The sequence below is a fragment of the Austrofundulus limnaeus genome, unplaced genomic scaffold, assembly GCF_001266775.1.
Source record: "Austrofundulus limnaeus strain Quisiro unplaced genomic scaffold, Austrofundulus_limnaeus-1.0 Scaffold118, whole genome shotgun sequence".
Taxonomy (NCBI): Eukaryota; Metazoa; Chordata; class Actinopteri; order Cyprinodontiformes; family Rivulidae; genus Austrofundulus; species Austrofundulus limnaeus.
Genome location: NW_013952520.1, coordinates 1,323,560 through 1,333,744, shown reverse-complemented (window position 1 = coordinate 1,333,744; position 10,185 = coordinate 1,323,560). Strand labels below are relative to the sequence as shown.

The 10,185-nt window shown below is 37.6% G+C and overlaps 1 protein-coding gene across 1 annotated transcript in view; it reads right to left on the bottom strand.

The window, feature by feature from the left end:
- Positions 1-10: 10 nt before the first annotated feature.
- adam28 (ADAM metallopeptidase domain 28) overlaps positions 11-10,185 on the bottom strand; it is a 38,449-nt gene continuing 28,274 nt past the window's right edge. Inside the window, exons 13-22 of the mRNA XM_014014705.1 lie at positions 8,662-8,751; positions 7,282-7,477; positions 7,086-7,191; positions 6,847-7,003; positions 6,662-6,742; positions 5,237-5,330; positions 5,038-5,143; positions 4,856-4,949; positions 4,692-4,781; positions 11-1,042 (exon numbers count right to left, since the gene is read on the bottom strand). Of these exons, the coding sequence (XP_013870159.1) occupies positions 1,010-1,042; positions 4,692-4,781; positions 4,856-4,949; positions 5,038-5,143; positions 5,237-5,330; positions 6,662-6,742; positions 6,847-7,003; positions 7,086-7,191; positions 7,282-7,477; positions 8,662-8,751 (1,047 nt within the window). The 3' untranslated portion in view covers positions 11-1,009. The remainder of the gene's footprint in view (positions 1,043-4,691; positions 4,782-4,855; positions 4,950-5,037; positions 5,144-5,236; positions 5,331-6,661; positions 6,743-6,846; positions 7,004-7,085; positions 7,192-7,281; positions 7,478-8,661; positions 8,752-10,185) is intronic.

Below are 10,185 nucleotides of genomic sequence, written 5' to 3'. Positions count from 1 at the left end.
TGTGTGTGTGTGTGTGTGTGTGTGTGTGTGTGTGTGTGTGTGTGTGTGTGTGTGTGTGTGTGTGTGTGTGTGTTGGTCATTATAACATTGGCAGAGTTAACCAGTTACAGTTAAACATGTTTGTAGGCTAAGATTGAGCACATTTTTGCTTTAAATGTCAGATTATAATATGATATGATTATTATATATGATTTGGAGCCAACTCTGCGTTTGTTAGTAAAATACCTCAGGAGTTGCTGGATGAAGGTTGATGGGACTTTCAGGGAAATAAATGATGGAGTTAGTCCAATGTATGATGGCTGCCAACTCAACATCATCCAATACAGAAAAGCTTTTAACTCAGTCTGTTGTATTGATCTAAATTTTGTGGTAATAGCTGAGTGTCAGTCACAGAACATGCTTCCAGTTTGACACCTTGTGATATCATGGTGAAATGCTCAAATTATTATTTTCATAGTTTGACTAAAATGGCTATAAGTTTGTTGTTTCATGTACAGAAATGTTTTAAAACGTAAATACTGGTTTGCTGTAAACAAAGTTGAAAAAAATCCATTTGTTTTGAAATATCCAAATATAGTTTCACTCTTAAAAGGAGACATGTTAACAGTTTTTGCTTACATGCTGTCTTCTGTTCGTACTGCAGCTTTATCAGACAGAGAAGTCGGTCAGCCATCTGCTTGCAGGTGCTCATACCCACCAAGCCCCTCTGCATCATCATGGTTTTCCAAAAATCCTTTCTTGTAGACTTCTATTAGCCTAAAGTGGCACTCAGTGTATAAAATAATTAACACTTATTACATACATTTAGCATTACACTCAGACTGGGCTTCTGGAAGCTTTGTGGGGACCAAAGAAAGTTTAAAAAGAGCTGTATCCTGCCCACAGGCCACTTGTTGAATAGGCATGCCATTGTCCATGGTGCAGCAGTAACAGATGTGTGATTATCTTCTTTTTCAGGACTAAAGAGAAATCTTCTCCTGCTTTCTGAATAGTGGACATTTTGTTGACGTCAAACCTTTGGAGGAGGAACTGGTCTCAGAGCCTGAAGAACAAAAATAATGAAAGAAAATTTTTAAAACATAAAAAACGCTGTTATGATTTGTGTCTGTGTTAATGTTTTATTTTAGTTTTCTGTCTTGTCATCTGTTTTCTTCCTCCTGTCTGCCTGTGCTCCAGCCCCGCCCACTCACACCTGATCCTCATGGTTCTCCCCCAGGTGTTTCCTGTTTGTGTTCATTAGTTTCTCCTTTATATTCTGTCCTTTGTCCTCAGTCTTTGTCAGATCTCTGTTCTCTGTTGTGCTGTTTCTGTCATTGTCTCAAGCTAAACCTTAGTATCTTGTTTGCTGCTACGCCAGCTTTTTGATTTTGTTTAATAAAACCCTTTTGCACATTTTTTTGCCAATATCATTTCAGTTCTGCACTTGGGGTTCTAACCAACCTAGCCCTTCATAACAAAACCACTGCACCCCTCTACATAACCCTTTTTATTACAGTYGTGTTAATATTAACCTGTCAAATAGCAAGTGATTCATGGTCTTTTAGCTGAATCTGATAATTTACACAATGGAGAGAAATGTTTTATGTGATAAGAATATTGTACAATATTCAGAGATTTTTCCCTGCCACATGCAGGTTGTTGTTTTCTTTTGTCACAAGTTCAGATTGAGAAACCCCATCGATGAGCGAGAGTCCAGATCCATGAGAAGATTCCAGGTCCTTCATGAAACTACATTTGAAGCCGCAACAACCATCATTCTGATAGATGGGTGATGGGACTGAACCATATCACACACCTCGTACCAGTCCAAGTCAGAAAGATCAACATCCCCTTTGAATTTAAGGGCACTGAAAAGAAACTGGAAGAACTTTGAAGTGACTTGTGCAATGAGTGACAAGTGAAAGACAAGAATAAAAGAGAAGAAAACTTGATATTTTGTGTGTATTTTGTTTGCTTATTATCGGTTCAAATGTTGTTTACTTGATATGTTATGAAGCTGAGATCTGATTGGTTATAACTGTTCAAACTCTTAGAAACCAGACTGGCTTTCTTTTACAGTTAAGTTTCTCTTTACGTACTGGGTACTATTTTGTGTATTACTTGGCAATGATGCTGTAATTTATTGCTGCTAGTTTACACACAGGTTCAATTAAAATATTGTACAAGTCTGTGTGACTTTGTTGAGGCAATAACTGCTTAAAATCTAAGAAGTCAAAGTTCTTCCTCGTCTGCTTAAAGGTCTTCATACATAATGTACCTGGTATTATGTATCTGAGAATTTACTGTGTCATTCATAGGTAAATAATAAGTAAATTAGGGATAGTTAAACCATTATTTTAGTGCAATTACCCACTAACTAGCTGTAATTGCATGGTAAAACAATTTACTTCATCTGTTGGTAAATAGTGGGTAATGAGGTTTTAATAAACCATATTAGTAATTACACACAAAAATTTGTTTTAATTTTGTAGTATTTTGCAATATTAGTAAAAACTAGTAAATTTACAATGTATTTACTAACTACATATAATTTACTGTAACTTACCATGTATGTTGTATTTCAACCCATTCTCACTCCCAACTCGTCACATATTGACGTTTTGCAAGGTTCCCTCTACGTCCGATTTTGACGCGCGGGGTACCCCCCTCACGTCAGTTACTGACGAGATGGGGCGGAAGCTGTTGTCATATGTTCAGAAAGCGTATAAAATGCGCAAAAACGACCGTTCCAAAGCCTGAAATTACCTTAGTTCACTTTAGACATCCTGTCCCTGACCCTAKTAGGTAAAATTAACCATTTTTAGAAAATGTACGAAATTCAGGTGAACATGTTCTAAAGCGTAAAATGACCTAATATTCACCATGGACATCCTACCCCTGATCCCAGTACCTAAACTTAACCATTAAACCCGATCCCTCATGTTAACCTCAGACCCCCGCCCCAAAGCCCCCTGGTGGCGCAACCCGGAAAAGCCGTGGGCGTCAAGGAGTGACGCGAGGGGGGTACCTTCTGCGTCCAAATAAGACGCAGAGGGAACCTTACCTTAAACGTCAATATGTGACGAGTTGGGAGTGAGAATGTGTAGCGTATTTACAAAGTAATTAATTTATGACTGTAAAAGAAAAGGTTCATAGATCACTACTGTTCATCAAAATGAGTCATGAATGGAGTGACGATAGCAACAGACAATTATCAACTCAGCTGAGGAAAGTAACATTTAATGTTTTGTTTTTACAATTATTTTTTAAACTAAGTTGTTATAGGGGTAAGCAACAAACTGATTATGATAACTGAGATAAATGTTTAATATTTTTAAACTGTTGAAGTTATAGGCTAATAACTAATCTATGTTTTGATATTTTTTCAGAAATTTTTATTTTTTTTTCAAATTCTAAATTCTGTTGTGAATGAATGCTACACTAATTGAACTTTTACACTTTAGCTAATGTAGTTGTAGCCTTTTTTTTTCTTATTGGTGTCATTTTTGAGAGAGTTTTTTTATAAGGCTAAAGAACCATTCCCTCTGAAGCTCCTGCATTTTAAAGGCTTTAGAAGGTCGAAAAGTGTCATTTTCATGAACATGGTCTGCTGAACAGTTAGCAATGGACTCTTCAGTTTTGTGTAGTTTAGTATCAAAATATTAATAAACAATACAACATAGAGATTAAGACAGCCTAGAACATGTGCTCATTACTACACTTGTTTTCCTGTCCAATGAGAACCAGTTATATTTTACACATGGGTATACTGGATCATTTCATACATTCTTCATGAAAACAACAAATACAAAGTTATTGTGTTGAATTTTAACTTGTGTTTAGATTTTTAACAATTTTCACTTGACATTTCTCAGAGAATATTCTTGAACATGAAATTTAAATCAGTCCTGCCGCATTTCACCTCAAGTCAGACTCTGATGCTTGACAAGTGAATTTTAATAACAGCTTAGAGCCAATCATCATTTTACAGTTATGTAATTCCATTCTTCACAGCCTTGGTTTAACTTTTCCACTGAGCCCCACTTTAAAATGGTCAGGTTATTACTTTGTTAACAGCACTCTGAGACATGAGGTTACWTGTTTTCATGTTCCATGTGCAGCCTGTACGCATGAGGACATCATGTGTAATGATAAGAAACACCAAAGCTGGGATCTTTGTGACACCTCAGAGTTGCTCCCACAGTCTTTATTTTGACTTGTTCTCACCTACTAACCTTCCACACATTATTTTTTTACTGATATATCTGTTCACTCAAGCAAGATTAAGCAGTCACTATGTTGAGTGTTTTTGATTTCATGCAGTAATGATTTCATTTGTAACATGACAAATGATAATACTTGGTGATCTAAATCCTATGTGCTACTGATGCAATGTGAGGCAAATAAAAACGTAGTTTTGTTTATGTTTTGTCTTGTGAGCTGTTTAATGATACAGGATGGGTTCTGTGTGAGCATGAGAGTGATGTGAGGTTCGAAAAAACAACAGCAAACAAAACAAACATCTGTTTTTTTTCAACATCTGTTTTAAAATTCAAATCAAATGAAGAAAAAGTAATGTAAAGTACTTCTTAGTCATTTGATTTTTGTTTTAAACAGATCTTAAAAACCACAGAACATTTTACTAAGCAGGTTGTTGTTGTTTGTCAGCTGAACTATAAGTTCTAATAAGCATTAGGCAGAGACGTTTTCACCTGACGAGCAGCCATGTAGTTCTGATTTGAAGGTTTGGGACGGTTCCCTGCTGGAGGTGGTGGAGGTGGAGCTCCTTTGGGCTTTAGTACCTGAAACATCAGTCAGGTTTAGGAAACATGCAGAGCAGTATAATCAGACGTGACGTCACGTTGCATCACCTCACCTGTATGTCAGGTGTGGGCTGACTGATCTCTGTGTGTTTGTTCAGGTGAGGAGTGAAGTTGCTCTGTGCTGCCTGTTTCCTCTGGGGCTGTGCTCTGACACAAAAACACAGGTTTATTCTGCAAGTGGCCAAACAAAACAACAACAAACACTACGACCTCTTCTAGGGTGAGTATTGCTTACACCGGCAGGGTGGGATGTTGTCGTTTTTTCCACATGAAGCCCAGTACACCAAAAATGACACCAAGGACTATTAGAGTAACCGCCAGTGCGATGGCGATGCTTGCTCCTGCAGAAAAGGATTGCAGATACAGCATGTTGGCTGTGCAGCAACATGATGCAGGGTTTGTGTAAAAAAAAAACATCTTTTGATGGAACTTACCAGTAGAAAGTGACTTGACTGATTCAGTCTTTGAGTCGCAGCTAGGAGGCAACCAGCCGGGCTCACACTGACACTCACTCCTGTGGTTACACACCTGAAACCACACAGATCCTGCTCTTRTCAGAGGTCTCAGCTGGGATATATGATCTGTGCTGGTTTTGATACTAAATGGGCAGAAACTGTAGAGGCTGAAGAATGGCAGGAAGGTATGGTAGAAAACTCGCTGTCTCATGCCCCCCCCCCCGCACACAACGTGAAGCAGSGGTCATGTTGTTTTTGTTCCATTTATTTTATTTACTTATTTATTTTTGTTGAGTTTTTCAGTGATTTTTGGTCAACTGTAGCACAAAAACAGCTGCACCGATCAACAAGAAATTAGGAATGTAGACGTGTCCGACCTACACTGCACCAGCCAGCAGTTTAGACCCCATCCTTAGGAGGGGGCTCCATCTAAAGAGGGGATGTCTGGACTTACAAAAATGCTTATAACTCAAAAATTATTCAACGTAGGAGTGTCAGATTTTATGTGTTGCTAAGCTCTGACAAAGGGGTGTCCCTCCGGACCCCCACTGGAAACAATAAATCTGTTCAGGTGAGTTCTGAGTTCTGGTGCGTTGGTGCTTTGTGATGTGCAGGGGTCATGTATGCTACTGCTATGCAGTGTTTAGTTAGGCTCCAGAAGAGAAAGTTGTTCTATGTTGGAATTTCACAAGAAAGTTTCCACAACATTTGGTTTTTCAGTTTCCTCATGAGTTGGAATGATGTCATGAATTCAGTGGGACTACACTGCAACAACAAAAGTTGCATTTTGTCTCACAGTCTTGTGCCTGTGATTAGTTGCCAACAATCAAAAAACCCAGTGAGATACAGATGTAGTATTTCAACACTGCTGGACTGCTGGAAACACAAAATTTAAATCAAATTCAATTCAATAAAATTTCCATTGTAGCCTGACTGAATTTGTAGTTTGTGACCAAGCGAGCCTGGTGGCTTGGTTTTAAATAGACAGTTTTGTTTTGTTTTTAAATCAGAACCTATTTTTTGTGTGCATAATTGGAAAAACTGCAGAATTGGTAGATCCTGTTGTTGGACATAAAGAGACGCCGTAGTTTTTACCAAACTATGAAATTAGATTATTAGAAGGTCAGATGAACAACCATGATTGGTTTATTAACACATATAACTGTAATAACTCCTGACATATATCAGCTATTGAGAAATAAAGGAAATTCAAAATCTAAACATTACCAAAAAATCATGAAAACAAGAATAATGTTTTAAAAAGCTTTTAAAAAGGCAACATATTAGAATAGAACTTGGAAAAAGTAGATTATACTTCTTCAAATTCAAATTAAATTAAATTAAATTAAATTAAACAATCAAAATTTGCAGTCAATAAAACCACATGTGTTTGCATTTACTCACAGCAAAACCAGGGCATTTATCAGAGCAGTTTGTGTTTCTGTAGGCCGCCTCAAGTGTCATGCACTGATTCTGGCGGCACACCTTTAAAAAAATAAAACCAAACACACAGAATGCTTTAATACAGCAACAAATGGTATTTTGAGGTTATGGTAATGAAACTAAAGTTSTAGTATGAGTAAACGTACCTTTCCATTTCCACATGGCGTCCCTTCATCTACCTGTCCGTAGTCTTTGGTGTAATCRTCAAAGAAAGCGGCCTTACAGGAGCCGACAGAAACCATTCGACCGTAGGAGGGGTTGTCATTGCCGCCCTGGCAGAAGAGCTTCCCACACAAAACATCCCTGAAGAACAAAGGCAGAGTTTGTTTTGACTTTTGCTGCAGTACTCCACTGAAACTGTCATCACACAGTAAGAGAGACCAACGCTGCCTGGCAGGGGATGAACTGGTTGTTGGAGAGGTGTTTGCAGAAACCRTAGTAGAGTCCTTTTTTGTTGTAGTTGTAGCAGTCAGCAGGSGCCTCAGTGGCAGCTGGGGGCAAAGGTCACAGCCAGTCACGTACATTTTTCAAACTGTAAAACATGAACGTGTGGATGGCCTGAGATGGAGGAGAACACGTACACGTTCCATAGAGCTTGATGCACTGGGTGGACCTCTGGGGACACAGGCCGTYGTAGCAGTAACCTCGGCCTCTGTCACAGGGGAGCCCGTTCACAGCAAACACRTCCTCGGGACAGGTGGCACTCTTCCCGTCACAGTACTCTGCCAGGTCGCACTCGTCCTGCTTCCTGCGGCACTCGTGGGACGGAGGCAGGATCTGTATGTTGAATCATGATGAGAGCGAAACATTTTATGAAGCCAGTTTAAACACAGCAATATGAAGCAGCGAGAAAGTTCTGTTCAGTTTTTCTTTTGGTTTTTCTGTTAGTTTTAACAGACTTTCTCATTTAGGTTGTAAAAGCTTGTAAAATGTAACATATTGTAAAAAAAATACTTGTAGTTTCTTCTCCTAGAAAAGCCTGTAGTGTTATATTTATGTTTGATTCTGTAACTGTTTCCCTCTGAACGTGTGTGTCATTTAGTTAATTTCTTTTACTTTATAAAGACTGATGTAAGGAGCGTTTGTTGGCTGATTACTTCACTGTCCTGAGCTATAGTCTGTTTCAATTTGTGGGCGCCTACTCATTGYTGACAAACCCCAAAAAACTTAGCATACAACCCACGATATCCCAGGATTCATTGCACTGTCAGCAAATTAAACAAAAAAAAAAAAAAAAAAAAACACAAAGAAGGTGTAGTTTTTTTTTCCTGTGGTGCAGTTTATGTTTTTTATGTGGTGTTTGGAAATTTGGAACATCACGGTCTGAATAATTTGATTTTAAATGTAAGTTAAATAACAAAGCTGATGAAATTTATGCTGCAATAAGATGTTAAAYCAAATGCAATYACAAGCACTGATACTGGTGCTGATACTGGAGCTAAACCCAAATTATTAATACATTTTTTGTTATGTGAAACAATGTTTTAACATTGCTGAGTTTTGTGAAGTTATACCATGAAAAGTCAAGTGAGGGCATGTGATATAAAACATATCAGTGTGGTAACGGGGCAGAGAGTGGTCACACAAACATACGTCTTCTGTAAACTAGACCATCTCTTTCATGCAGCCCACTCTGGCGACCTACAGCCCATGTAGGGTGTGGCCAGCGTGGGTCTACATGATCTACTGTTGCTGATTTTGAATCTTTAAAAAGGATGTAATTTAGCTTCTTACTAATTAAACTCAAACTTATAACCGAAGAAACAAAATGTATTTTTGAATGTGCAGCAGTCCAAAACTACAATTATTTTTGTAACTATAAAAGTTGCTTTTGTGTATTTTATTTACAATAACTGTTATTGTTGCAGTATGATAAAATAACACCAGATGGCAGCAGAGGAGCTGGTGTATTTAGAGAGGATGGGTTTCAGGGCAGAAACACAGAATTAATTCGGACTTACTTTACAGTTGTCGCAGCACTCGCCCTCTGCACACTGTGAGCCTGTTGTCAGCATGCACGTAGTGGCATTGCAGCATGGATCACTGCACTCCTGTGAAGACAGAGTTTAATTTAAAAAGACATTCCTTTTCCTGTTGCCCATGTGTTGCTCAGGATTGATCTTTTTACAGTTATACCATTGAGCACTGGCAGTCAACCCTTTTWGAACCTGCTTTTTATTGACTTTTATAAACAAACTTAGGCCTTTTTATAAAGTTAGAATCTTTTTTTGTATCTTACATTGTGATAGCAAAATCTCAAATTGCAGTGTTGCTGGATGTTTGAATGACTGCAGAGCTCAGCTGAAATATATGAACACTTTAGACTAAAAACTCAATATGAGTGGCATGAGGACAAAATCMGATGTAGGACGTATTTTCCTGCAGTGTGAACATATCCTAATTATATTTCAACAAACTGGAAGYAGGCATGAACCTATCTAGACCACAATGCATTGCAAAATACCTACTTGTGCAGTAGCATTTTTTAACCATGTTTAAATGTTGCAAAGTAGAACAAATGGGATATAAAATGTACACTTTTTAGATCTGGCTGTTACTGAATGAGAACATTCTGAAAGTGTGTATTTGTTTTCAGTGCTTATCATACTTCTAGAGCAGTTTAGATTATCAGATAATCTATGTCATGTCATATTGTCATGAAAACTACGTATTTTACATATTTGCAAAATACTCTTCTGCATGTAAATAGATTTTAGTGGTGCTATCTCAGAAATTGCTTTAATCTTCAAAACTCAGCTCTATTCATGGAAAAAAGGTCAACATTCTGAATTCACACAAATATTTAGGAMCAATATTTGATTACAAATTAAACCGAAATGGACACTGACTTTACTCTCAAGTGAGGTCAGCACAGAATCCACTTAATTTTTTAAGTAAAAGAGTTTTACTCAGTGTTTTTTTAATAAAGACATTAAAAGGGAAACAACGAGATATTATGGTAGAGAAGAGTAAGAAGCAAAGAGAAAACACAGGACAACACATTTGAAGTCTGCCTCTACACCTGCATAAAGAGAGAAAACAAAACAGAAAAATAACAAACACAGCAACAAACTTGTTTAAAATAATAATAATTATTATTATAGCCTCACTGAAATGTACATGGTGTAATTTTATGAGATAAGTAAGTAAGTAAGTAAGTAAGTAAGTAAGTAAGTAAGTAAGTAAGTAAGTAAGTAAGTAAGTCAGTCAGTCAGTAAGTCAGTAAGTAAGTAAATAAATAACTAAGTAAGTAAGTCAGTCAGTCAGTCAGTCAGTCAGTCAGTCAGTCAGTCAGTCAGTCAGTCAGTAATGTATTTAGTGGCAAACAGCCCCAACATAGAACCCCTAAAGCCTGAGGAGAATCCATTTACTGAAGAAGCTAAATTCTTTCAACACCCGTAAGGAAATTTTCTGTAATCTTTACCAGTCATTGAAAATATTGGAACATTTTCCTGTGTTTGTTGGTGTTGTGGTCTGTCTACAAA